This window comes from Panicum virgatum, chromosome 4K, assembly GCF_016808335.1.
Source record: "Panicum virgatum strain AP13 chromosome 4K, P.virgatum_v5, whole genome shotgun sequence".
In the NCBI taxonomy this organism is placed as follows: Eukaryota; Viridiplantae; Streptophyta; class Magnoliopsida; order Poales; family Poaceae; genus Panicum; species Panicum virgatum.
In genome coordinates, this window is record NC_053139.1 from 42,772,162 (window position 1) to 42,799,949 (window position 27,788).

General features: G+C 47.2%; 2 protein-coding genes across 9 annotated transcripts; one reads left to right on the forward strand and one right to left on the reverse strand.

Annotated features, from left to right (window-relative positions):
* Positions 1-441: 441 nt before the first annotated feature.
* On the reverse strand, positions 442-7,866 carry LOC120704158 (cation-transporting ATPase HMA5). Of its 4 annotated transcripts, XM_039988446.1 has the most exons (10): positions 7,484-7,586; positions 5,917-6,370; positions 4,977-5,591; positions 3,967-4,396; positions 3,545-3,870; positions 3,073-3,131; positions 2,653-2,995; positions 2,266-2,466; positions 1,310-1,567; positions 443-1,199 (listed from the first exon to the last, which is right to left on the reverse strand). In XM_039988446.1, exons 2-10 carry the CDS (start codon positions 5,992-5,994, stop codon positions 723-725), a joined length of 2,787 nt encoding a protein of 928 aa, XP_039844380.1. In that variant the 5' UTR covers positions 5,995-6,370; positions 7,484-7,586; the 3' UTR covers positions 443-722. The 4 variants fall into 4 exon arrangements, with proteins under 4 accessions (XP_039844379.1, XP_039844380.1, XP_039844381.1 ...); XM_039988445.1 differs by lacking the exon at positions 5,917-6,370 and having other exon boundaries at positions 442-1,199; positions 7,484-7,866; XM_039988447.1 differs by having other exon boundaries at positions 4,977-6,202; positions 7,484-7,655.
* Positions 7,867-12,167: 4,301 nt separating this feature from the next.
* LOC120704159 (aluminum-activated malate transporter 12-like) lies at positions 12,168-16,596 on the forward strand. 5 transcript variants are annotated; one of them, XM_039988450.1, is made up of 7 exons: positions 12,168-12,493; positions 13,251-13,350; positions 13,433-14,523; positions 14,631-14,771; positions 14,853-15,334; positions 15,470-15,613; positions 15,746-16,526. In XM_039988450.1, exons 3-7 carry the CDS (start codon positions 14,244-14,246, stop codon positions 16,370-16,372), a joined length of 1,674 nt encoding a protein of 557 aa, XP_039844384.1. In that variant the 5' UTR covers positions 12,168-12,493; positions 13,251-13,350; positions 13,433-14,243; the 3' UTR covers positions 16,373-16,526. The 5 variants fall into 5 exon arrangements, with proteins under 5 accessions (XP_039844384.1, XP_039844386.1, XP_039844387.1 ...); XM_039988452.1 differs by having other exon boundaries at positions 13,543-14,523; XM_039988453.1 differs by having other exon boundaries at positions 12,171-12,493; positions 13,251-14,523; positions 14,853-15,125; positions 15,213-15,334; positions 15,746-16,596.
* Positions 16,597-27,788: the final 11,192 nt, after the last annotated feature.

Below are 27,788 nucleotides of genomic sequence, written 5' to 3' on the forward strand. Positions count from 1 at the left end.
TTAGTAAAAGATAAGGTGAAGTGGAGCCGGAAGAGCGTGCGCAGCCCACTAGCCCCACGTGCATCGGCGCGTCGACCGCGGCGAGCGGTCGACCGCAAAACCAGTATTGCGTGGTGGAATGGTGGCGCAGCCGCGCAGGAGATCCAGCAAGGGAATTGCCAGGATGGGCCGTGCCCTTTCTTTCTTCTCCCTCGGTATGGGCTTCCGATTTTGGCCCAATATGTTACTGGCCGCGAGGCCACGCTCGGTCCACCTCGTGCCGTCGCGCAGCGCCTCCGACTTCTTCCGCGCGGCAACGGGGTGGCGTATGCGCACTGCCACTGCGCCGTGGCCGGCGGCCGTCACCCGTTAGCCGCCTGCACGGCTGCACCGGGGCCGTCAGGCACGCTCCAAACCCATTGTGCGCTACGGGATCTTCTCTAGTCGGCCTCTATCAATCAATTTTCCGGGAATTCCGTATTATAGCAAAACGGGACAAACTGATTTACAATTGCTTTTGGGCAAAAACCGATTTACAATTACGAATGAGAATTTACCGGGGTACCTCTAATAATAGCCCAGAATTACCAACAGGATGGTAACAAAACTTGACAAAGGCTATAACCACCAGCGAACCCACCAAAAATCTAAAATCTACAAAGGGCGCCATTTCCGCCGCAACTTCCATTTCATTTCCGTAAGGCGGTTAAGGAAGCTACTGTAGTATTCACAACTCACATCAATCACTCTACAGTTATCTGCAACACGGTGGTCAGCCTGGGTTTTCGGTACCTCCTCAGCAGCAGCGACGAGCACACCACGCTCACGGACGAGAAGGCCATGCAGGCGCCGGCCAGCCACGGCGGCATCTGGAGCCCGGTGAACGGGAACAGCGCGCCCGCGGCGACCGGGATGGCGACCACGTTGTAGGCCATCGCGAAGAAGTAGTTCCACCGGATCCGGCTGAACGTCTTCCTGGAGAGGTCGATCGCGGTGATCACGTCCTCCAGGTTGTTCCGCACCAGCACGTAGTCCGCCGCCTCGATGGCGATGTCCGTGCCCCCGCCGATGGCCATCCCGACGTCGGCTGCCGCCAGGGCCGGGGAGTCGTTGATGCCGTCCCCGACCATGGCGACGATGCTCCCGTCCTTTTGGAGGGAGCGAACGACGTCGGCTTTTCCAGCTGGCATGACCTCTGCTCGCACGTCCTCGATGCCAACCTGCCAAAGCACAATAACGCAAGCAAATCAAAAGGCAAGTTCACCAGTGAAACTTATGGACCAATTGAAGCCAAAAGAGGGGAGAAAAGCAAGAAGTAGATGAGTCTCACCTCTTTTGCAACAGCTTGGGCGGTTCTCCAGTTATCCCCTGTGAGCATCACTGGATGAACACCCAACTTTTTTAATCCTTCGACTACAACAGCAGCCTCCCTTTTCAGTGGATCAGTAACACCCATCAACCCGACAAAATCACCATCAAATGCCACAAGAATGCCTGTTTTTGCATTCGATTCCAGGTCTACCAAGAAATTTTCGGCTTCTGGGGGAATGGTTACGCCATTTTCAGTAATCAAAGTACGGTTTCCAACCTGTCAAAATATTTCTTTTCATGATAAGCAAGTATGTCCAGAGAAACATATCAATATATATAACACTGCTGTCCCTCTGGTACATTTTATAAGCCACATTTCGACAAGGAACTTAAGTCCAAAAGGTATTACAAATGAGTGTACAAGTGCTTTGGAGACATGAGAGAAGATAATTTTTGTGGGTGGTCATGCATAAATGTTTAGGACAGAATGTAGGGCAGAAAGGAGAAATTAGCACAAGTTTGCATGCAGCATGGCATAAATTTTGGAGGACAATCGAAAGATAATGTGCGTTATAGAACGGACCATAGGTCCTGTTTGGAGAAATAGCCAAGAGTTATTTTGAGGGCTAAAGTTTAGTCCAAAAAAATAGCCCTTCAATGAAATAGCCTTTGAGGTGTTTGGATCCAAGGGTTATTTGGCTCATAAAGCACTTTTCCAATCACTTTTCCAAGAGCGAGAGAGAGAGAGAGTGAGAGAGAATCAGTGGGCCCCACCCGAAATAGCCTCAAATAGCACCCCTTGGGTGGGATAGTTTTTTGGGGTGGGTTATTTGCAAATAGCCCAGAAATAGCCCTCCTGCTTGACTCTCCAGAGCTATTTGAGGGGAGAGCTAAAAAATAACCCAGGGATCCAAACAGGGCCATAAAATATATATGTTAAAAGGACCGGAAGTATGTTGTTAGCTTATGACTCACCAAAACATGTTTCCCATTGATTGAACATTGAACTCCTTTGCCAGGTACGGCAGAGAAGTCTTCAGCTTCAAGCAGCCACTGAGACAATACCTCATCTTTTCGTTGCTCAATGCCATCTTTTGATGAAGGAAGCTTGCCAAAGAAATGGAAATGAAATGCATAGTCCAAAACAGCTTTGGCAAGAGGATGCTCACTGCTTGCCTGAGTACAGAGCAAAACATAAAATAGTATGCACGTCACAAAAGAGCCAATAACATGAAAAATACAAAGCATGTTCTCACAAGTCACAACATACTGATTCCGAAAGAGGGGGTACAAAAAAAATGAAAAGCAAGTTATTTCCACATTGATATTAATCAAAGTAGTTCAATATAAAATCTACCTCACCTCTGCGGATGCAACCAGAGTGAGGAAATCTCCTAGGTCCATTCCTGAGAAAACCTTTGCAGTTGTTACAACAGCCTTTCCTTGTGTTAGTGTCCCTGTTTTATCAAACACCACATAATTTACATTTTGAGCCCTCTCCAACGCATCTCCACCTTTTACAAGAACTCCATGATTAGCCCCGATTCCAGTTGCCACCATCACAGCAGTTGGTGTTGCCAAACCAAGGGCACAAGGACAAGCAATCACCACAACAGATATGGCAAACATGAGAGAGAAAACAAAGCAATTGCTATTTTCAGAAACCCATGAATTTGGATATGCACCCAACCATCCACACAAGAACCTACAGAAGTAGAAGTCCACAGGTGAGAAGCTTGAACATAGCATCACTCCAAATTTGACGATAGTCATTGAACTTACCACACAGAAAATGTTACTATAGACAATGTGATGACAATTGGAACAAAAATGCTAGCCACCTGAAAAACAATAGAGATAATGTCAGCAATAATCATAGTAGGCATCTCAAATATGATGCGACACTTTTGGTAGCATAAGGTTTTTTTTTGCAACTAAACTAGTCTTCCAGGACATCCATTAAAATTAAATATGAATTCTTTAAGGCAAATTTACAGGAGAGGCTCGCGCTGCATATATGTTGAGATAAGATCACTACAGAGGAAATTACACAAAATTGTCTAGTCATGACGGTGACTAAGCTTGAGCTGAATCATGTCAATTACGGGAAACAACAAATAGATTAAAAACAATGCTTCAAGGTTTCAAAGTCAAACTAGGAAAACTACATGGTCAGCAGAAACATATGTGACTATGTGATATCTACTAACAAAATAAAAGTAGAATATTGGATAGAAAAAATTATCATACTCACATAATCGGCAAATTTCTGAATAGGTGCTTTGGACATCTGAGCAGTTTCAACCAGAGAGATTATCTGACTCAAAACTGTCCCGGATCCCACTTTCGTTGCTTGTATATGAAGGATGCCATGTAAGTTTATTGTCCCCCCAATTACCACACTAGATACTTCTTTAGGGACAGGTGCTGATTCACCAGTTATCATACTTTCATTCACATGACTTGTTCCCCAAACGACAACACCATCAGCCGGAACCTTTGATCCAGGAAGCACTTTTAAGACATCACCAGGTTGGACTAACAGTGCATCAATCTCCCTCTCCCCAACATGTTTTCCTTCTGTATTTAAAACAAAATGTGTGAGTTTGTATGTAACTATAAGATAAGATGCATTTATATGGAACAGTTAAAATGGGAATAAAATTTTACTGGGACCTTTGTCCTTCAGAACCAAAAGAGCAGTAGAAGGGACCAGTTCTACAAGCTTCTTAATAGCATCCGATGTCTTCCCTTTTGCAAGCACCTCAAGATACTTCCCAAACAGCACGAATGTAATTATCATTGCACTTGTTTCAAAATATACAGGAGGTCGATATCCAGTAAATGCTCCGTAAAGTAGTGCACAAACAGAGTATACGTATGACGCAGTGGTGCCAAGAACCACTAGCACATCCATGTTTGTAGAGCCATGCCTCAGGGCCCTAAAAGCCGCAACATAGAACCGTTTCCCAACAACAAACTGTACAATGCTTACCAATATCCACTTCAGCAAATCCCCCATAAGAAACGGTCCACAATGCATGCTTAGTAATGTACTAAGGAAAGGTATACTGGGGCAAACCATACGAATGAAAAATACAGGAATCTGGTGCAATGAAACAATTAGACAAGAGTCAGGGGCAAGCGGCATCATACCACAAGTTAAAAATGTTCTGTGAGAAGCAAGTTAAAAATAAATAGCAAAGCATCTAACATCCGTACGTTTTAACCGTATCTTTAACACCCAACAATACATATATTCCTTTTAGAAAATGGATAATGCACTTTCCTTGCTTTTTGCATTGTTCCTTAGCTCCTAGTTAATTGTGAAATTCGATGTGAGTACTCCCCTTACTACTTTGCCCAAATATTGGATTAGAATAGCATTTATTTCTCTAAGGCATCTTGATCTGCTGGGCCTCACATGCAAGCAAAACGAAGCAGTAAGATATTATTTAAAATGGCAGTGGTCAGATAGGACCCATGGAGTTGGATGCCACATGAGGGCCATTTGGTCATGATTAAAAATAAGAATGAAGAATATTAAAGGGTCTGCCGTGCATGATGTCTTCCCAAGTGAATCAGTGGCAAGGTATCATCACTAAACATACATTCTGCTTATTCCATTGGCCTAAACTGCACTTTATCTTAGGCGCCAAAAATAAAGAGGTAAGATTAAAACTTACACTAAGGAACAAGCTAGAGCGGAGAAGATTTAGCATTTTGGAGGCCTCCTGTGCATCATTTGAAGCCCCTCGAGTGTACGGATTCTGAACATGTGCTTTCAACCTCCCGTTGCTTCCCATCTCAATTGTATCCACAATTGATCTCAGACCAACAGCTTCTGGATCAAATACAATTTCAACTTCTGAGAGGACAGTATTTACATCAAACTGTCGCGAACCATCCATTTTCTTAAGAATATCATGTAATACTTCCACATCCCTCTCTGTGTGCAAGCCAATCAGTCCCAGCAAGATCTTATCTTGCTCGCTACTCTGCAAAAATGCTGCTTCAAAACCAGCATCCTCGATGGCCTGAACAATTTCATCCTTGCTAATGGCAGAAGGAACATACTCGACTTCCCCCAATGAGGTTGCCAAGGCAACAACTGCTCCTTTAACACCAGGTAGCTTTTTTAAGATACCCTCAACCGAGTTCACACAATTAGCACATGTCATTCCTCCTATCCTGAACTGCGCTGATAAAGTCTTCTGTGATTTAGGCTGAGACACAGCAGAATCAGGGATAATTTCTGCTTCGAATCCGGCATCTTCTATAGCTTCAATTATATCCTCTACCTGAAAAAATGAGTTACCAAAATAAAGAAGCAGTTATTGAAGTGACCCAAACAAGCCAACTGATAGGGTAGGAAATCAAACACCTCTCAGCAATTAGTCATCTAAACTGGAGCTGGCTTTAGTATATGTGAAAGGACTTCTATCAAGCCAAAACACATGCGTGCAGATCACACCACATGCATTGTTACGTGCCTTGGCATTTTTGCTTAAACGTGGCTCACAAGTCAAAAGCTGTGTTGACTATCATGATTAAAGTAAAACTAGAATAGCAGCATAATTTACAGATAATGTACATCTAATCCAATTTTTCACGTGAATACTGAACTCCATGGCTAAAATAGCTTCTCAGTAATCCAATGTTTGGGTGCAGCTTTGCGGCCTCCTTCTGGGCTGCTACCAACATCGACCTGCCCCCGGATATGACGCCGATGAAGCTTCATCTACTCCTCCCGCCGGCGCATATCCCTGGTAAACACTTCCACACCTTCCTCCTGTTGTGCTGTTGGCAACTTTGGAAACGACGGAACAACGCCATCTTCCAGCAGCAAAATGACCACCTGGGCACCGTGCTACACGCTGCAAAAGAGGAAGCCAGAACCTGGGGGTACCGCCTGCCGCCAGGCGACCTTAGTGTTAGCTTGTCATGGTGCTCTGTTTTTAATTCCGCAATGTAACACCAAATGAACTTGTTGTAAAATGTATTGAAACATTCTGATGGGCCACTTCAGGGCCGGATGAAATGAAAATTCAGGTGGGGGATTCTCTCCCCTCCCGGTGACCTTCAAAAAAAAAATTACATAAAAAAAAATGTAGGTATCCAGTTGACATTGTGAAAAAATGGGTGTAAGTAACAATGTGCAAGCTGCAGTATGTAATTGGACAGAATAGAAGATTAAACGCTAATATATCAGCTTCCAGTTCCTAAGTAATGGTGTAATTTGGAGAATTAATGACCACGCCAGGAGTTTTTTTAGATTAAGGACAATTCCGGCCTGCCACGCCGCCAGGAGTAGTTCAAAGGTATACAAAATCAGTAGATCCATGGATTAATAGGTGCTTGTCTTGATAGTCAACAACACCAAATTTAGAGCGCCACTAAAGAGTAATGCATGGTACGCACCCAGCTTCACTGTTATCCTAGTAAAGTAACATCGCACAATATTGTTTTGTAACTTTCCCCAACCTAAAGTTGAGTTCAGCACTTGTTTTCCCCCTGAAAACATTATTCAGCAGCTCGCAGCTCAACTACCAATCCAAAGCTATCATAGTACACCAGAAACCCCATATCTGGCGGTAGCATCAGCTGATTGCAGCCGCGTGCCAGCCTTGGGCCCCGAATCCCACGATGCACAGCCGATCAGCAAGCACGAGCTTCCAACGAAGTTACAGCTCACCAATCACGAAAGGAAGAAAGAGCAACAACTTTGAGAACCGGAGTAGCCAATCTTAGAACTCCAGATTTCACAGAGTTGACACAGCATTTACTCCACCAACCAAAATCAGAAGGCACTGAAACAGTCAGTCCCGCCCAAGGTGTCAGGATCAAAATTCCGCACCCCACACAACTCAAGGCGAAAATCCACTTGATCATGCAAATGCACCGAATCCCCAAGCGCTACCGAGAAACTGTTGAGCTCCCTGGCCCAGTTTCCTATCCTGACACGCGAAACGCAGTCCAACCATAGCCCCAGACGCAGCAAGTCACCCGGAAAAACCGCAGACAATTCAAAAAAGCCACCACCCGCAACCGTCCGCGAGCTCCCAACTGCCCTTTGAGCCGCACGAGGCCTCGCCCTCCATGGCTGATGGCGCGCGCACGCAGGGATCGCGTCGTCACGTCAGGTCAGGCCACACCAACGCGTGTGAGGAGGAGGAGGAGGCGTGACCGTCACCTTGGCGAGCGCGGGGTCGAACACGACGTGGGCGCGGTTCTGGAGCAGCGACACGGCGACGCGCCGCACGCCGCGGCGCGCGGAGACGGCGGCCTCGACGGCGCTGGTGCAGGCGGAGCACGTCATGCCCGTGACGCGCACGTGCGCCTCCGCCGCGGCCTCCTCCTCCCCCGCGGCCGCTCCGCCCGCCGGGGGCATGCCCATCTCCTCGTCGTAGGAGTCCAGCAGCGCGACGTCCTCCATCTCGTCGCCGCGCCCGCCCGCCGCCGCCGGCCGGCCGGCGACGGCCGAGAGCTGCAGGTGGGCCATGCCTGTCAGGCGCGCGGGGGCGAGGAGTCAGCCAGGCAGGCAGGGGAGTGGGAATATTTGGTGGGAGGCGAATTGGGAGAGGAGAGGTGGTGGGGTTAGTTTATAAACGGGGAAATCAGGCGGCGGCGGTGGGGCAGATAGGGGGTGGTTTGGAAAGTACGGGGGTGTTTATGGAAATATTCGTTCCTCTAATTTTGGCTGGGACTGGGAGCAGTGGCAAATTTGCCATTTGCCATTTGCCATTTGGTCTCTCCCCTCGTGGACCTTTTCCTATATCTTGACGGGGGCTTATAACTCTCTCATTTGACTTGGCTTCGTGTACATGTCTGGCCGTCTGAACGGGATCTGACGTCAGCAACGGGAAGTGATGATGTACTAATTGCACATGTAAGGTTAAGGACCGAAACGTGGGTTCTTAACTCGTAATTCCCAGTACAGGGTTTGACATGTTTTGCCAGTGGGAAACGTCATTGGGGTCTTCCAATTTTGCAAGATTTCGCGCGCACGGGAGGACTGATGTGCAAAAAAGGAAAGGAAAAAAAGAGAAAAGGAGCAGTTTTTTTTATGATGGTAAAAGGAGCGGTTTAGTGAGTGGGGTGCGGTGGTTAAGAAAAGCTGCGGTGTTTAGATTCAGAAGGGTGGTTGCGTTGCGCATGAGGTTTGGGGAGTGAGAAGTTGAGCTAAACGCCTTCGATAGGTGCGTAGGTCAGCATTTTTTTAGCTTGTACTCATTTTGTTCGGCTGGCTGTGACTGATGACTGGTACTGATTTGTTGTGAGAAAAAAATATTGCTAGCAGACTGTTGCTGCTGGCTGGTGTTGATTTGGTGTAAGAGAAAAATATTGTTGACTGGCTACAGCCAAACAAAATGAGTGTATATACGAGGCATGAGCAGTGCCGCATGAGATTCCTTAAAAACAACACGAAATCCGAAACATTTTTTGTTCGTAGGCTGTTGACCTCCATCTATCCTGGGTACAAATAGTGTTGTGTTGGCGTACGATTGTGGATTTGTGGGGCGACGGAACGGAACCCGCGTGTGCCGGGGACCCACCCGCCCGGGACGATTCCGAATCGGGAGAAACGGCACGTGCTCCGGCTGCACGCCGCCGCCGCCACGCGGTCGACGCTTTGCCTTTGCGTGCCCCGGCCGGCAGCCCAGTCCACGCGCCTGGAACTTCCGCCCTGCCATGCCATTTGCCAACTCGCGCTCGTGTGTGTGTGTGTGATCTCGGCGCTCGACCGACGCGCGCGCGGGCGCGATGCGTAGGAGTCACGGGGCCACCGAGCCGCGCGCCGTCTCCGGCCGGGGGTTCAGGCCGGCTGCCGAGCTGGGAAGAAAGGCGGGGGCCGCGCGCGCGTGCGTCACCGGTGAGAGTCGTGAGAGAGTGGGCGGGTAGGTTGGTTTGGTTGCGTCTGGTCGCGGGCGGGGCCCGGCGTGGTGTGGTTTGCAAGCCAGCCAAGCCACAGCCCAGGGCGTGCGCGGGTTGGGTGGCTCGACGACGAGACGCGGCAACCGTCTCCGCGGACGACCGGCCGGGCGGGCAGTCCACGTCCATGGGTATGCATCCGTCACGCATCCTATCTACGAACGCTACCTGCCGGGCCTCAAAGGTGACTTTTTTGGTAAATTCACGCCCGGCCGGAATCCGCCGGGAGACGCCGGCCGGTGGCAGCGGCCCCCAACCCAAAAGGCAAAAAAGAAGAGAGACGAGACCGGCGGATCGGATCGCGAGGAGCCCGAATTAGTGCCGTCCGCGTCGCGCCGCACCGCACCCCTCGCCGCGACGTCGCGGCACGCAACGCCCTCGCCCTTTAGTGCCGCGGATCGCCTCAGCGCGCACCAGCACCGCCGCGCGTCGTCGTCGCCGCCGCCGCCCGCTCCGGCGCGAAAGCTAGCGGCGGATGGAGATCGCCCGCCCCGCCCGGCCGAGCCCCCGGCGATAACCTGACCTCCACTACGCGGAGAGCGAGGCGCCCCAGTGACGGCTGACTTGGATGCGCCCATGCATGATGCATCCTTGGTTTCTCGCCTATGCTGACTCCGGTTAGTTCATGCGCCTGCACATGTCGACGTGGCGTGCAAGGCTCAAACCGTCAAACGGCGTCGGGGCCCGGCCGGCCACCGGCGTTTCGTTGTCGCTGACGGTGGGGTTGGTGTGTCCGTCCACCAAACAAGCTTGCTGTAGGAGTTTGTTTGGGTTTCAACTGTTCAGTTCCGAATGGACGCGTTCGTGTTTGCTAGCGCAGCTATCTGTACCAAGGTTAACCTAACCGGTGGGAACCGGTCCGGTTTCGGCCGGTACCCAATCGGTCAAAATTAAAATTTTAAATTTGAATTCAAAAAATGAAAAATTCCCAAAAAATTCCTAAAAATACTTCAAGGTGTGATGAATCTAATGGTGTCAAATTTTCTCAAAAACTCATTCATTTAGTATAGTTTGTGGGAATTTAAAGTTAAATCAAAAAAGAAAAAAAATGGGCCGGCCCATGAAGGCCCACCGATCAAACCGGTCAAACCGGCCGGTAAACCGGTTGCACGGGAGCTTTTGAATTTCAAACCGGTCAAACCGGCCGGTAAACCGGTCGGAACCGGTTGCATGGGAGTTTTTGAATTTATTTGAATTTGGATTTGAATTCAACCGGTTTCCGCCGGTTACCGGCCTAACCGGTCCGGTAAATCGGTACCGGAGGGCGGCGGTTAGGCCTGTCCGGTCGGATTTTAAAACCCTGATCTGTACTGCATCCCATGGAAAATTGGAAATCCATGACGTTTCTCTGTACTGGATGGCCATCGTCGTGCAGACCGGCCGGCAGCCGGCCGGTGCCTGACGAGGCAGACGGCTGGCACGGGCCGGCGTTGTCTTTCCCGGTGGTCCGTGTGATGCTCGGGAAAAGGGCCGACGAGTCGAAGCGTTCTCGAGTAACCATCATGCCTCTGGCGAGAAAAACCGGTAGAGGGGTGCCATGGGTCAAAAGATGTGTTGGCGCGCACACACATGTCTGGGCTTTTTGGATGGTCAACTAGGAAGTTGGTCTCTTCTACTATCAGGCTGTTCAAATTTGAAAATCATTGCATTTTGCCCATTTTAGCTCAGCGCTTGCATTGAGAGGTTCTGAGGCCCTGTTTAGTTCCGTTTTCCAAAAATTTTGGAAACAGAATCTTGGCATTTAGAAATACTAAATGAAATTAATTTATAAAACTTTTTACACGGATGGGTTCTAAATCGCAAGATGAATCTAACAGGCCTAATTAATCCATCGTTAGAGATTATTTACTGTAGCACGATGTTATCCAATCATGGCCTAATTAGACTTAAAAGATTCGTCTTGAAATTACACCCGGGGTTATGGAATGAGTTTTATCAATTATCCACACTTAAAACTTCTAATTAGTGGTCAAACGTTCAAAAATACTGTAGCACTGCAAATTTTACTTTAAGGGGAACTAAACACGGCCTGAAACAAGGGACGCGGCTCCGCAGCAATGAAGCACCGCCGACTTACCGAGTGGACGCCGGGCATGCACCCAATTGTCAAGTTATTATATTAAATTGAATATTTTATAAGTTGTTGGACTAATTTATACCCACATGCCAAATTGTTGTACGGTAAGTGCAATTTACTCTATAATATATAGCACGGCTCATGGTACTCCTAGTTCTCAGTGGTTCATCAGACACTAGATTCTTTGGTTTGCTTTGCATTGGTTTATCGCCCTGTCAATTATGGACAAGCAACGACTTCCTTTTTCATCCCCGTCTCTCCCCCTTTTGCTGTGATGAACAAATAAAGCCAGGATAGCTTGGTAGGACCTACTTTCTTGCAACTCATCAATTGCCACTAGCACAAAAAGAAAACGATGAACATAGTAATCATTTGCAACTCCTCAGCGTGTACTAAAATTGGAGGAACAGGCCCCGTGCACTGTTAGTAATTCCGGTAATTTCGTGATACATCATAACAATCTCTTGGAGATGGTCATGTACGCAGGTAATTGGAGGAACATGCCCCGTCGCAGCCGCAGTTCGTCGGAAAATCCACGCCGCCGTCGATGGAAGGGAAGGGGAGGACACTGTGGATGAGGATAGAGAATTAGAGATCGAGGGACTGGTTAGAAAAACATCGAATCCAAATTAGGGTGTATTTTGAAAAATATTGGATCACAATTATTAATAGTTGCAATTCAAATTAGAATGGTTTGTAAAAAATAATGTGGCCAGTTTTATATAAAATTCTCTACTGTGGATCGTGATGAATAGTCGCTCTAAATTAAACTAGAATGTTTTATAAAAAAATACCGAGTGAAATATTTACCTAAAGCTCCCAAATTGGATTGCGATTAATAAATCGCGACCTAAATAGGGGGTTTTCCGCAAATGGATATCGTCTTCCTCCTCCCGCCGGCGGCCGGAAGCCGGCGGCGACGAGGGGTTCTGACACCGACAGGCGCCGAGGCCCCGCGCGAGAAATCGTTCGGATCCTCCTGTTCTTCACCGCACTCGGTGGAGGACGCCGGAGACGAGAGGCGCGAGGACATCGATGGCCCACGAGCCCGCGGCGCGGCAATGCGGGGACGAGCAACGAAATCTGATTGCACGGCGCGACGGCGGCCTTGTTTGGCAGCAAGCGGAGCAGGCGCCTCCGGTGCGGGGCGGAGCGCGTTGGACGACGGCAGCGCCGAGCTTCGTCGCAGCAAAGGTAAATCCCGTCCTTTCACTACCCGTCTCCTCGGCCAGCTTGTACTGAACTCCTCCCCTAACCCTAGCAACCCTGCTTCCTCTATCCCTCCTAATCCATCCAATGCACATGTGTTCTCGATTTCGCTTGTGATTGGACTTGTTGAAATTTTTTACCGTGGTGTGCTTGTATGTTGATCTCCACGAATAGCAGCAACTGCAAGTGTTGCTTCAGCTTAATTTGTGAAAATTGGTACACGTGCTTTGATTTTATTACCTTGTCAGGTTATAGTGCACACAGGGTGCTTGTTGTATTACCTGCGTGAGCACCTTTTTGAAGTTGGGATTGGGATCTCTGGATCACTAGAAGGTAACGGTGCTATTACAGTATACTAATTTTTGTTCTAACATATGATTTTTCTTGTCGACTTGCATCCCTAATAACTCAATTAAAGGTGTATTTTGTTGCTCAATATGTGTGCCTGATCTCTTTATTTCGGGGAAAAAGGTAGGACGCATGTGGTTGAGAACTTGAGATGCTGTAACCCCAGCTTGGTAGTAGTTTTTGTCTTTTTGAGAGGTGATATATGCCCTTGTGTTTGACATAATGTGAATTTGGTCTAGGAAATCACAATTGGGTCTCTAATTTTCTATTCTTGTAAAGCTTATGGAAGTGCATACTTTCCTCTGGAGTGTTACTATTGACTGAACATTTCATGGATTATTATGTGATGCCTATTTCAGGAATAAATTTATATTATTATTTCACACTGTTGCAGGAGATGAAATAAGGTTGTGAAGTCAGGCGAGGTGGACTCTATTGAATAAAGCAACAACATATATACTAATAAAAACTTCAGAATGTCAACTCATTTAAATGTAAGGTGTTTTCTTCTTTGAATTGTAATACACAGTTTGCCTTAGAATTGACATAATTTGTGATTATCGACTTGCTGTGCAGTTCTGGTACAAGAGGTGGTAATAGCATTAGCCTGTTTTACCCTTTATTAGAAGGCATTATTATCCCTGAATTCTTGCTTAAACTGATTTATGTGGTCATTGATTTACCAGAGTGATGTTCATGAATGAAATCATATTAAATCAAATACCTCATGACTGTATCTGTCTATCTGATGAAGCCAGTGGCACTTAAATCTTATGTGAATGTGAACGGGAACTTTGACAGTAGTTCCCAAATGTGTGGATCATAATTTGTCTCATTTGGCAAGATATCAAACTATAGCTGGCAAAGGAACCGCCCACTCTGCAACCTTCATGAGCTCAGCCTCCGCACAAGTCATCATCAAGTCAAGCAAGAAAGAGTGAGCAACCAACACTTGTTGCCATTGTAGCACACGGGTGGCTTGCCAAGTTCAGGTCCTTTTGCCAACTTCCTCACCACGTGAGCCCATGCAATTGTCCAGCACAAGGTCAAGCCACCTTTGGCATCACCACATATTGGCGTCAGAAAAAGGTGGAAATGTGTGGTCTTTCGAGTTGCGAGCTGCTGAACACAGTGAGAATATCACATGCAAAGGAGCAACTGTGACTTCAAAAGGGATACACGATTGCAACGTTCCAGAAAGCACACGAGCAGTCTTTTGCAGCACCAGTGAATTAACAAAGCATGATATTATTACCTGAAATGTTGCAGGCCAGAGTTCATATAAAAGAAGTACCCAATGTACAGGGAGAGACATCACTTTGTTTCACAGCCTTAGCTGCCACATTTTTTTTACACTGGCATCTTCATCTTCATTGAGCTTCAGGCCATGGCAATGGCTTGCGCTCTGAATTCCATCAACAAGAAAAGCACTTTGCTGATGCTTACTGCACCAGTGAAGACAATAGGCAGGATTCCAGCTTCGTGGGGGAGACATGCATGGAGTATTGGGAGAGAAGATCCAAGGAGAGCTGTCCATGCTCTCAAGGCTGGGACAGCCCTCACGCTGGTCTCGCTCTTGTACATACTCGAACCTTTCTTCAAAGGAATTGGGAAGAATGCAATGTGGGCAGTCATGACCGTAGTTGTCGTGCTTGAATTCACTGCAGGTAACTCATATCTATCGACTGTAAGCTTAAGCTGGAAACACTTTATTTTCTTTTCCATATATATGTAGTCTTCTTGCACCTAACAATAAGTTTTTACTGATCAACAGGAGCAACCATATGCAAAGGGCTGAATAGAGGGTTGGGAACAGTGCTGGCAAGCTCTCTTGCACTTCTCATTGAGCTTGTTGCTTCTGGAACCGGGAAGGTTTTCCGTGCTTTCATTGTGGGAGCTTCGGTGTTTATAATAGGTCTGCACATAAAATGAATTGTTCATGCCATAAGCAATTTGATCAGTGGATTATAGTGCTTATTATTGGTTTTATTTCTAGGATTTGCTGCCACATATGTTAGATTCTTCCCAACAATCAAGAAGAGCTACGATTACGGTGTGCTGATTTTTCTCTTAACCTTCAATCTGATAACGGTGTCAAGCTACCGCCAAAACGATGTGCTCCCATTAACGAGAGATCGTTTAAGTACTATTGCCATCGGCTGCGCAATATGTCTATTCATGAGTCTCTTGGTTTTGCCAAACTGGTCTGGGGAAGACCTCCACAATAGCACAGTTAACAAATTCGAAGGATTAGCAACTTCTATTGAAGGTGGGTACCCATTACTCCTAGTCCATATTAAAGCTTGTAACAATTATCAAAACTCACCAAAAAATTCTGACAAAAGAAAGCTCACAGCTTGTGTGAATGAGTATTTCCGAGACCAGGATAAAGACGATAACGATAAGCAGGAAGCAAGAGCTTCAATTCAAATAGGATATAGGGCGGTCTTGGACTCAAAATCCAGTGATGAGACCCTGGTAAGTAACTCTTTATTTTCCATTTTCCTCTTGATATTTTTTGCAACTTTTAATCTTTCAACGTTGACATGAAGTCCTGCTATTCAATAAATGAAATGTATAATGATAGTTAAGCACTGTTGGCAAAATGTGCAGGCACACTATGCAAGCTGGGAGCCAAGACACTCAATGCACTGTTACAGTTACCCATGGCAAAAGTATGTGAAGCTCGGATCCGTGCTTAGGCACTTTGCGTACACAGTTGCTGCACTTCATGGATGTTTGGAATCTGAGATACAGGTACTGTAAAAGCCCAACTTTTCTTGTGAAATGGTTCATTTTAAATTAATTTGTTATACATCTTCTTACATCTAGTTTCTCTCTGAATAAACCGTGCTCTCATTGGTTATTTCCATTCCATGTCTGTTCAAGACTCCACCATCCGTGAGATTACTGTTCCGAGATCCATGCACAAGAGTTGCTCGAGAAGTCGTCAAGGTTCTGCAGGAGCTTGCGGTGAGCATAAGGCGTCACCGGCGCTGTGCCCCTGATGTGCTCTCTGATCATCTTCATGAAGCGCTGCAGGATCTGAACTCGGCAATCATATCACAGCCGCGGCTCTTCCTTGGCTCCAAACGAGCGTGTGCCGCCAATAAGCATATGCTCATGGAACTCAACTCTGGAAATCACACGGCTTCGAGAACTACCCTTCATTCATTCAAGACTGATGCGACAGCACTGTCAGAAAGGAAGAACACGGGAACAGAACAACCGCAGGAGCACAACGAGAGGGGCATGTTGCGGCCGACGCTGAGCAAGATTGCCATCACGAGCCTCGAGTTCTCCCAGGCGCTTCCGTTCGCAGCTTTCGCTTCGTTGCTGGTGGAGATGGTGGTGCGGCTGGAGATGGTGATAGAGGAAGTGAAGAACCTGGAGCGAGCTGCAAATTTCAGAGAGTTCCCTGGACATGATCATCTGGTCATTGATCTCAGTAGCAAGGAGATGACGAGGAACAGTAATGCTACGGCATTGAACCCAGTTTCTGCTGCAGCTGAGTGAGTCAATGGATCCGATCAGCGATGTATCAGCCATGCATTCTGAGAAGAGAGTGGCACATTCGTTTTTTCTGTAAACATGAACCGTCAACTCCCAGTACTAGTTGTTTGAGAAGAAAGCTTTCCGTGTAATCTAATCCACCTACCACTGAATTATTTGTCGACATCCGAATAATTGGAGTTGGTGTCAAATATCGTCACATGAATAGTGTGTTAACTTTTTTGTCCTGAACTCGATAATTAAGCATTGCCTTTCTTCAAATCAAAACCCTGGTGATCTGCTAGATTATTCATGGTTGGGTTGGTGCTAATTCCGCGTCAATTAGTCATCTACCAACACTACAACCTCTTTTTTTGTTTTAAGACAGATCAATTGTCGGATTTTAGTACTAATAAAGTGCACGCACTCATCACTGATAATCAGCGGGAGATTCAGCGGATCAATGGTATTCTAGTACTCCATGATGTGGTAGCCTGGCAGAGTGGCAGGTAGCCAGTTCTGGCAGGTGGAGAACCTGTATTGAACATGTCATATTGTCCTTGGCTACAAAGCCCACAGCTAGACAGTGGAAAAGGCAATGGCCAAGAACATGGGAACCTGAAGAAGAAAACAAATTAGAGACTAATACACAGCTTAGTGTTCAATTTAACAATGCGATTTGTTTTTTACTTTTCAGAAAAAATAATGCAATTTGTTTATGCACTGCTTTTAGCCTTTAACCCAGAAGAGCAAGCCGAACGGAGTAACATGGAAAGTTCAGGCGTAAGAACTACTTTTATGATATGATGAGCGAGAACTACTTTTATGCATGAACTGAAGGATGTTGGATATACTCAGTTCCAAATTCCATTCGAAATTATAGATCGTTTCGATCTAGATACAATGAGCGAGAGCTACCTTTATGGATCAAGTGAAGTATGTTGATGCATCGAATTGTCCTTCACATAGGAGCACTTGCTTAATTTCCCTGTGAATTATCAGGTGTCTTAACTTTCCCATCCGTCTTTTTTTTTTTTGAATTTTAAGAACAGAGCAGAGTTGCCTAACCTTGCTTTTGGATTATATTTTGCAATCAGTTGCTGACAAAAATCAAACATGTTCTTAGCAATCAATTTTAGTGAAAATCGAAGCATCATCAACTACGCATTTGGCTGAACATAAACCGGACACTAATTAAGCTGACACGGCAATTTCTGCAATAAACCTAGCAATTCCTGATATCAATTTACAGCGGTGATTGAGCAGCTGCACCAAGTTCCGTCGTGTACCCTGTCGCGGCTGGTAGTCGTAATCAACTTCCACCTCCATGACGGCGAACCCCTTCCGGAAGAACTGCAGCAGGATGTTCCCGGTCTTCGCGATGCTCGACAGGACCGCGGCAGCGGCGGCCAGCAGGGGCTCTCGCAGGTGGGGATTCCTCCGGACGAAGTCTTCGGAGAGCGGGAGGAGGGGCGTGTGCCGGGGATCGGTGAGGAGCTGCTGGATGTGAGCCTCGGGCACCCTGATCGTCTTCCTCACGACCCCCGTCGGCCGGGGCTGGCCCTCCGGCACCACCCGGATGCCCCGGCGCGGCATGGCCGTGTCCAGGGGTATCGCGTCGACGACGCAGACGTCGCCGCGGGCGCGCGACGCCGAATCCGCCGCCGCGCGGGCGGGGTCCCCTCCCGCCGCCCTGATCCTGCTCAGGGCCGCCGCCCTGGCGGCGCAGAGCTTGCAGCCGGCGCGCGGCCACGGTCCTCCTCCTCCCCTCTGGCGGCGCGGGTCTCGCACACGGCGCAGGACGCCGAACTGTCATCCGTGGCGGCGCGGACCTCCGGCTCCCTCGTCGACTCCGTCGCCATGGCCGATCTCTCCTCCGCGGCGGCTGCGGTTGGGGTTGGGGTTGGTTGGCGCGTGGGTTCCCCGGACTTTTTGTTTCCTTTTTGTTTTGCCTCTGCGGGCTCGTCCTCTCAGGCCCAGCGTGGGGGAGCGGAGAATTAGTTGGGCCAATTGGGCCGGACCAACCCATTAGCCCAACTGGACAGTGCGTTGGCGCAGCAGAGAAATCCCGCAAATCCTATATATTTTTCAAAAGATATTTTCTTCCCCACCTTTCAGTGTTTGAGATTCATATAAATCATCTCATCCATTAAATTTTCTTAACCCTGTTTTCTTCGTACTCCAGCCCCTTTTTTCACCATGCGCCGCCGCCCACTGAGCTCGCTGCGCTGCCGCTCGCCCCATCATCGTGAGCGTTGCGCCCGATTGCGGGCCGAGTGCCGCCGCCGCTGCGCGTTGCTGCTGCAGGCTGCTGGGTGGCGCGCTGCTGCTCCTGGGTGCTGCTGCCGCGCATGCTGCTTTGCTGCGCTGCCGCCGCCGCCACTGCGCCGCACGCCGCCGCCCCCGCTCTCCGACGGCGCCGGAGAAGATGGATTGAAAAAATTGTTGATCTAAATTTTGGTTTGTAGAATCTATTTTTTTAGATGTTAAAATGGTCTGTAAAAAATGTTGAATCTACTATTTTTAAATGTTGAACTATTTTTTCAAAATATTAAAGCTGATTTAGGCATAATGGCCTTTATAGATACATAGCTTATACATCATTCAGAAGTTATATAGGAGCCCTCAAGAAATTCTATCTTCCTAAAAAAAGCAGAGAAATTTTGTACATCTTTCACTAGATTTGTAAGCTACCTATTTTCCGTTGTTTGAGATTCGTGCAATTCTTTAAACCATACGAATCGCATCTGAGCAACGTCCGACTGCAGCAAGCTAGCAGCGCGTGCGGAAAAGCCATCCCATAGGATGGACATGTGTCGTGACCAGAATGAAGACTGAGGATGTGAGCCTAAATCAATTTTGAACTTCAATGGATGTTTTCTCTCAAACTATTCATCCAAATTAATCCGTTTGAACAATTATATTCGCTGGAATTAATGCCACAAAATGAGATCCAATATCATGTTTTTAATTATTTATTTCAACATTTCAAAATACTTGTTCAACATTTTCGATATATCAATTAAATATTTGCAATATACAGTTCCAACATTTTTTTTAAATGTTGAATTAGTTTTTCTAAAATGTTGAATTAGCTTTTCAAATAGTTAAATTAGTTTGACCAAAATGTTGAATATACTATTACAAAGATTAGGTAGAAAAATATAATGGAATAGGTAGAAAAAAACATAATGGAACAACAACAAAAATAGCACAGAGGGCCACGGATGAACCTTCACTGACCGCAGCTACAGGTACCAAGACCAGCATCCCGCTTTTTACTTTAAGTCATGCGCGTGTGCCACTGTTTGGGCCGTAAATTATTACTGGGCTTTAATGGGCTATTAGATTGGTAGACTTTTCACCTTCCGTAAGCTGGATAGGAGGCCCAGCGCAGGGGGTGACCTGTCACCCACTCCAGATTTTATATTTTTGCATCTAAACTGACTCAACAAATTGGTTTATAGTCAAATTTATTTTATTTCAAAATAATTTTTTAGTTATTCTAGCGATACAAAAAATTTGTTTGGGAAAAAAATTATTCCGGAACAAAAAAGTTAGTTATTAGGTCTTGTGTGATGGTTTGGCTGCCAATAGTCCGAGCGACTCATAACATTTGCCCGGAGCAGCACGTGCAGGCGGGGATCGCGATGTGGGCGCCGGCGAGCACCCGCGGCCGCCGGGGTAGCTCCTGGTCCCGGCGGCGAGCGTCTCCTTCTGCATGCAAGAGAGGACATGCGCCGCAGCAATAGCATAGGATGGTCAGATGGGAGAGGGACCAACGGTCAAACGATCTTACGGAGGGCGCTGCCTCCCTTTCGCCCGCAGGCAGGAAAGACCAAGCGGCCCGTGGGGCGCGGCGCCAGCGATGGCGACGCGAGGCAAGCAAATCGGGTCGCTGGAGCAGCTGGACCACCGAGTTCTGAAGGCCGGCCGTCTCCGCATCTCGCCATTATTGAGGTGGGGGTCAGGGGTGAGCTCGCTTCGGCCTCCTCTCGATCTGGCTCGATGCATGGCTGCTGGTACTAGTCCATCATGTGCCTGCCGTCCTCCGGCGTGTTAGCTCGAATGGTACGAGCTCATGATCCGGGAGCTCGCTGGTGGATGTCTGACTTGGAGACTCTTCATGAGGTTGCTTGCCTCGTTCCTGGAGGGAACAGAGCACCAGCGCGCCCCGTGGTCCTCGGCTCGGCGGCAAAGCCTGCGCCGCCGGCCCCCGCCACCAAGACCGACCGGCGCGCCGTGCGCGCAGCTGCGAACACAGCAAAGTGGCTGTACTGCCCCGACGAGAAAACCTCTGCGCCCGCTGCAGCGAAATAGCTGTTCCGGACTTCCGGCTCGGCTCATAGGAGTTTGGTCAGATTGGTCGCGCGCTCCGGCATTCTCATCGAGCAGCACGTGGGACGCCGGGGCCCTGGCCGGAGCACGAAGACCTCACGAGCACGGAGCACGTAGACACCGGCGGCTGTAAAAACCCATGGCCGGACCGTGCTGGGCGCGCGCATCTCTGACTCTGATCGAGTACCCGGCGTAAAACTGCTGCTTGCTCCTCCGCAGAAACAATGGTCGAGATGCCAGATGCCAGGCCAGGGAGCGTGCGTGGCTGCAGCAAGAAACGAGCGCGCAGGCAAATGCTATCCCAACCCTGGTTGGTTTGGTTAGGTTTGCATGCGTGTGCCAAGGCAAAGCTGGCAGGGAGGAGCTGTAAGGAAAGCCGGGCAGAGGACCGGCCACGGCCAGTGCAGGCAGAGTCGGGGGGTGGTGCTTGCGACGGACATGAATTGACGGACGGACGGACGGACGGATGGATATGGATGGATTCCGCCGGTTTTCAGGTCAGGTCAGGTCAGGAGAGGACCAGGAGGCAGGAGGCGTCGCAAGGACGCCGTGAACAATCATTGGCGGAAGCAACGGTGCTCGCCAGTAGAGTTTGGCCGTGTTTGGTTGGGGTTCGATCAGTTGATCATTAATTAAGGATATTAAATGAAGTTTAAATACGAAACACCGCGCAATTATAATACTGTAGCAGTACTGTAGCTAATGAGATATTTGACCGTATGATCAGAAAATAATTAGGCGCGGTTACTGTAGTATCACTGTAGTCAATCATAATGGAACTTCGCTCATTAGATTTGTCTCGAAAAATTACACACACTATTAGGGGGTGTTTGGTTCGCTACCACATTTTACCACATCATAATTGTGGTCGTCACACGAAATATGGTCACTATTTAGTTACTAACAAACCTATGGTGCGCCACAGGCTTTGCAGTGCATTTTTGCGCCACACCTCCATTTTCTCGCTACACCGCGGCGCCAAATTTTCTCGCAACTTCGGCGCCGCCGCAAGTGCGGGGTGGCGAATGATGGGCGGCATCCAAATAGCCTTTTACTGCACCTAAGAGCAAGTTTTATAATATCGCTGAGCCTTTTACTGCACCTAAGTCTCAGCCAGCTGCCGGCGGCAAAACTGCATCATCTCATGGTAGTGGCCATTTAATGCGCAACAGTGACCCAGCGAGCCTTTTCGCCAGCTGGGAGTGAGCGTCTCGCCAGCCGCTCGTCTGCTTCTCTCTCCTCCTCTCACGTCGGACCCAGCCTACTGCCTACCTGCTCGAAAGATTGCTCGCGCGCGGGTCCTTGATGCCGGCCGGTGCCGCCGCAGCTGTGCTAATTCGTAATCTGACATGCCACGCTTCCGTGCTCCTGACCTAAACCTCACCAGTACTGATGCGTGTAGCACTGAACTGAGCGGGTATCGCCATGCAGCAACCGAACGGGGTCCGCTCGAGCCCGGACACTGGAACAGCAAACAGTCAACTGGCCGGTAACAAACTGTGCCGCCACACCCATAAAAAAACGAGGTCCACTGGAGCAACGGTGCGTGCGGGCTACTAGTAGCTCTGGTCGCGGTGGCTGGCCGGCCAGCCCAGCAGCTCGCTCGCTCATCTCGCGCGGTTTTTTCTTTTTTATATTTAAAAAAAAATTAAAATTTCAAAAATATATGTCCGTTTTGGAAAATTTCAAAAATATACCCCGGTCGCCCTATGGGGGGGGCGACAGGGCTCAAATGTAATTTTTTTCTTCAAATTTGCAACGAAGTCTCTGGAGAAAAAAAAGCCCCAACGGGCGACAGGCCCCTGTCGCCCACCCCAGGGGCGACAGGGTCCTGTCGCCCGTTGGGGGGGGCGACAGGGTCCCTTCACCCTATTTTAAATCCTGGCCACCATTCCCTTTGTCATTTGAGCCTAAAAATTCAGGATAAAAGATAGGGGTGAGGAGAAGAAAAGCGGCGAAGCTCTGCCGAATTGCGTACTCCTGATCTACAGGTAACTTCTGTATGAATCCATTGATATTGTATAACAATTTAATTTAATTAGTGGATTAGCTGTATTAGATTTGGTGTTTTAGAACACTCGTTTAGTATTGCAATTTCAGTACTATTACAGACTTTTTTTAAAAAATTAATTATGAATTAGAATAGAATTATAAAAGTGCCTTATTGTTATTGCAGCATAAGGCAATGGCTGCCTCAAATTATGGAGGATTTTCATGGACCGAAGAAAAATCTAGTATAATACTTGATATCATGACCCATCTTGTTATCAGTAAGAAGTTGGATCCGTTAGCGGATGGTACGATAGAGATGGTGTTGTCAAAAGTAGTAGAGTTTAAAGATTTCACATTATTTCGAGGTATTACGACGCAATATGTAAAGGGACACCTGATAGAACGTCGGAAAATATACATGAGAGTATGTGAACTAGCGAATCATCCTAATATCATTGGATTCTTACAAAGTTCTTGTAAGATATGGATGCGGCCAGAGGTGTATGAGATGCACATTAAGGTAACTCTCATTCAGTTGTAATCCCGTCCGTCATTTCGAATCCATATTTATGAAACAGTAACACTGTTTTTTAATTATATGCTAGGATTACCCCGAGGACACGGAGTTGATTAACAAAACGATACCAAATTTCCGTAAATTGGTATGTATCTTCGGTGGTGGACTTATGCCGCAAACTAAACGAAGGAGGCGGATAAGATCTTCGGGGGATAGTACTTGGCCTGCGCAAGAACAGATGCCCGAAAGTTCGTCAAGTCATGTTGCACCACCTGCAGCACAAACTTGTGTTAACTGGGATGATGACATGGATGACTTCATGCCCCCCAAACCCTGGCCTCCAACACATGATGTTACTCCCCCTGTACATGAACCTAGAATCAGAAAGGAGACAAAGAGAAAGGCAAGAGGTTCGTCAAGTCATGTTGCACCACCTGCAGCACAAACTTGTGTTAACTGGGATGATGACATGGATGACTTCATGCCCCCCAAACCATGGCCTCCAACACATGATGTTCATCCCCCTGTACATGAACCTAGAATCAGAAAAGAGAGAAAGGGAAAGCCAAGAGGTTCGTCGAGCCATACTACACCATCTGCAGCACCACCATCTGTCAACTGGGATGATGACCTAGATGATTTCATGCCATGATCTATAACATATGATGTTCATCGGTTTAAGATGTATTCGCATTTAGTATTGTTAATGTTGTATTATACTTGTATGTATGTCTCGTACCAAACTTGCATTCACTGGACATGTACATAATGTCGAGTTTGAATCGTACTTAGTCGTAATGGAGCATCGAAGTATAAACATACCATCTATTGATTGTAATGGAAAATACGAGAGTGATCATAGGCGAACGTTGAAGTGTATAAATAAGCGGTCCACAGCTATCTCATTACAAATAAACATCAGAGATATCTAACCACCCCTATGGCATCGGACCCTCTTAGCCCTCTGCTGGGCACGGACATGGCACGAAATAAACATAAGAACTAAGAAATGCATTACGTAATGTGAACCACCAAATTTTATATCATAATACAACCATAATGAAACACACATCACACATGCAGTGGCATGTCAGAACCCGTTACAAACTACGGTAAACAGATTCCGGACTAACCTAACATGCCTTAGGTAATTTAAAAAAAAACAGAACAAACACAATGATGCAGCATGTCACTAGCACTAGGGTAGTCCTAGTAGCCGTACCCCCACATAGCAAACTGCGTTGAGCCTTCTCCGCAGTATCCACCCATTGCAGGTGGTGCAGGCGGTGGTGCCGGAGGCGCATGGCCCTTCTTCTTGTGACAGGGGCAGTTGCAGTAAGAAATAGTGCATGGTTCATCCTGTGAACCGGCTGCATTGCTGGTATCATCAACTTCGTCGTCTTTGTTACCCTCGCTCACTTCCTCATAATGGTTCACCTTGCATTCCAGATTAAAGACCTTTATCTGGAGGTACTCGATGAACTCCTGAACAGAATCAATTGGTGCAGGATCTACCCACCTAGTAAAACCACAGTTTTCTGAGCATCGGAAGACTGCAAAATAAATTTCATGTAAGGTGTCTCATTGAAGATAAAGAAATGAAACAACCGAGTATTACCCATGCGTGTGGACATTTAAAGAAACGCCGACCGCCATCCATCCCGTCGGTGCACATCTGCACTAAGCAGTCCTCACCATGTCTGCATTTTGGCCACGGTTCTCTACGGTTATCGTATTGTCGAAGAGGAGTTTCATTGGTAAATTCACTATTGTGCTGTGGCGGAAACTCAAACATTGGTTCCGGAAAGGAATCAGGTCCAAGAGGCCCCTCCCATATTATGGGGTCTCCCTTTCTTCCCCCTTTTCCTTTCCCAAAACCATAGTAATTCTTCCCGCTAGACCCACCTCCAGACATTGGGTATACAATGAGGTTTGATGTTTGAGTTGTGCTGGGAGTTCACAAACTTGGGAGTATTTATAGGCGCACAAAGGTCTGATACCTGGAGTGTGGAGTGTAAATACACCTAAAAAACCTACATGACAACACAGTGAAGAGGCTAGCTGATCTAACACTGAAAAGGCTAGATTCGATTCTCGAAATGACTACTCGATGCATCTCTGTGCATGCAGACTCACAGCACTGCATTACTGCCGCTCGGTCGATCGCGCCTAGATGCCGCCTTCCCCACTACACGCCACAGACCTTCGCTGTAGAATGACAGGTCCGTCGTCCTCACCAGAGAGACTGCTTTCAAGGTGAGCTGGTGTGGTTGCCGTGTTGTCACATCTTTTTGAAATGTTGGAAGAGCACTGCTATTGGGTTGTCGTCTTTTGTCACGTATGTCTGGGTAAAGAATGCGACATTTGGGAAACTCGTGATCGCCGTGCTGAGCAGTGGCAACCTGTGATCTCGTACTCGCAGCTAGATACACTATGGTTCCTATTTTGAGCTATTCGAGCTTTTTAGCAGCAGACCCTGATGTATTTCTTAGTTTTTAATTCTTATCGTTATATTAATAAAATATGTGCTTTTTAGTATTCTAGTGACATGAAAAGCTCCGAAAATATTAAGGAAAAGTTCAAAGATTTCATAGACTCCCGGCTACAACTGCAAATTAATGGTAAAGGCTACAACACACAGAGTTAAGCTCTCAACTTAAAACATAAACAACTAATTGCAGTGACATGTGCACGCGACAAGATAATTTCTTGTTGCATCTAAACCTACCATGCCTTATGGAATGTAAAATGCCGAGATTATATGGTACTACTCTACTGAGTGCACCTAGGATATTTGCCCTTCCTAATTGCTTCGGGCCCGGCTTCCTTCGCACGGCGTGCCCTCTCTCGCTTTCTCTCCCTGTCAGCTTCACGTTCGGCCGCCGCCTTACGATCCACCTCCTCCATCCTCTTGCGGATCTCTTCTTGCTCTTTGTTGCGCTTCTCCTCTTGCTGTTCCTCGTGCTTCATTCGGCGCCAACGTTCTGCAGCCCATCTTGCTTTTTGTTCCACAATGTCCTTTGCCTGCTGCGACTGCACGGTGTCGAACCACTGCATAAAATCACAAAGAGACGGGGGAGACTTTGTCCAACACAAGTTAGAATCATAACTCAATGTTAGGTCATAGAGAAAAATAGCGTATGTTGTCCTACTACCTTGGCCCGGTCTTTGCCATATCGATTAGGTGGATCATATTCGTAGTTCTCACACATAAAGAACCTCATGCCTTAGTCATCTCCTAAAACCTCAGATTGCATGAACTTGCATAACGAACCGCAGAAGCACATTGGCACATTAATTCCTTTGGGTACGGTGGCTTTACACTTGCTCCATGGAATGTAGGTTGATCCTGATGAAGATATTGGCGCTATAGTGTGGTGCGCCAAATAACAAACAATGATTTAAGCAATGCACATATCGTATACCAAATCGATGCGTGAAAATATAGGTACTGTTATAATTCTATTGTCTTATACTGCAATATCAATAAGGTACTATCATAATTCTATTCTAATGTATAATTATTTTATTTGAAAAAATCTGTAATAGTACTCAAATTGTAATACTAAAACAGTGTTCTAAAACACCAAATCTAATTCAGCTAATCTGCTAATTAAATTAAATTGTTATACAATATCAACGAATTTATACGGAAGTTACCGGTAGACCACAAGTGCGGAATTCGGCAGAGCTTCGCCGCTTCCCTTCTTCTCACCCCCTCTCCTTTTTCTGGATTTTTTTCGATTTTTTGAGGTCAAATGAGAGGAGGGAATGAGGAGGAGGCCTTATATAGGCGGCCTGACCCGGTCGCCCGTGGGGGGGGGGGGGGGGCGACAGGCCCCCCTGTCGCCCTCAGGAGGGGCGACCGGCCCCCCTGGCGCCTGTAGGCTAGGCCCACTGGTTGGTCGCCCGAGGGGTGGGCGACAGGGGCCTGTCGCCCGTTGGGGGGGGCGACAGGCCCCCTCTTTTTTTTCTCCAGGGACTTCGTTGCAAATTTGAAGAAAAAAAATTACATTTTAGTCTTGTCGCCCCCCATAGGGCGACTGGGGTATATTTTTGAAATTTTCCAAAACGAACAAATATTTTTGAAATTTTAATTTTTTTAAATATAAAAAAGAAAAAACCGCTCATCTCGCAGCTGGGCCACACCCACACAGCGAAGAAAAAGAGAGAGAAAAAAGATTTGCATGTCGTCGTCGAGCCCGGCCGGGACGGGGCAAATAGTCACGGCGCCAGGGCGAAAAGTATTTTCGAAAAATATTGTAATACTTTTTGTTTGTATGTGGTAAATATTGTTTTACTATAGGCTAACTAGGTTTAAAAGATTCATCTCGCAACGTACATCAAAACTATTCAATTAGTTTTTTTATTTACCTACATTTAGTACTCTATGCATGGGTTATTTGCTATATTTAATGTTTCGATGTGATGGAAAGTTTGGAGGAGTTGGGGAATTAAACACAGACCAGGCAAAGTTTTTTTGTACGGAGTGTCAGTCCGCGGGCACATCTCGTCCAGCAGTGCTGGCTGGCTCCGGAAGCGCTCGCGAGTAACATCACATTGAATATTTCGACACATGTATGGAGTACTAAA

What these genes read in the sequence shown, in the direction of transcription:
- LOC120704159 (XM_039988450.1), top strand. Translation starts at nt 14,244, where the DNA reads ATGGCAATGGCTTGCGCTCTGAATTCCATCAACAAGAAAAGCACTTTG. An exon ending in AGCTTCGGTGTTTATAATAG is followed by an intron (nt 14,772 to 14,852) that starts GTCTGCACATAA and finishes TTTTATTTCTAG; the next exon opens with GATTTGCTGCCACATATGTT. An exon ending in AATCCAGTGATGAGACCCTG is followed by an intron (nt 15,335 to 15,469) that starts GTAAGTAACTCT and finishes CAAAATGTGCAG; the next exon opens with GCACACTATGCAAGCTGGGA.
- LOC120704158 (XM_039988445.1), bottom strand. Translation starts at nt 7,792, where the DNA reads ATGGCCCACCTGCAGCTCTCGGCCGTCGCCGGCCGGCCGGCGGCGGCG. An exon ending in TTCAGAAATTTGCCGATTAT is followed by an intron (nt 3,132 to 3,544) that starts GTGAGTATGATA and finishes ATTGTTTTTCAG; the next exon opens with GTGGCTAGCATTTTTGTTCC. An exon ending in TCAATGGGAAACATGTTTTG is followed by an intron (nt 1,568 to 2,265) that starts GTGAGTCATAAG and finishes ATATTTTGACAG; the next exon opens with GTTGGAAACCGTACTTTGAT.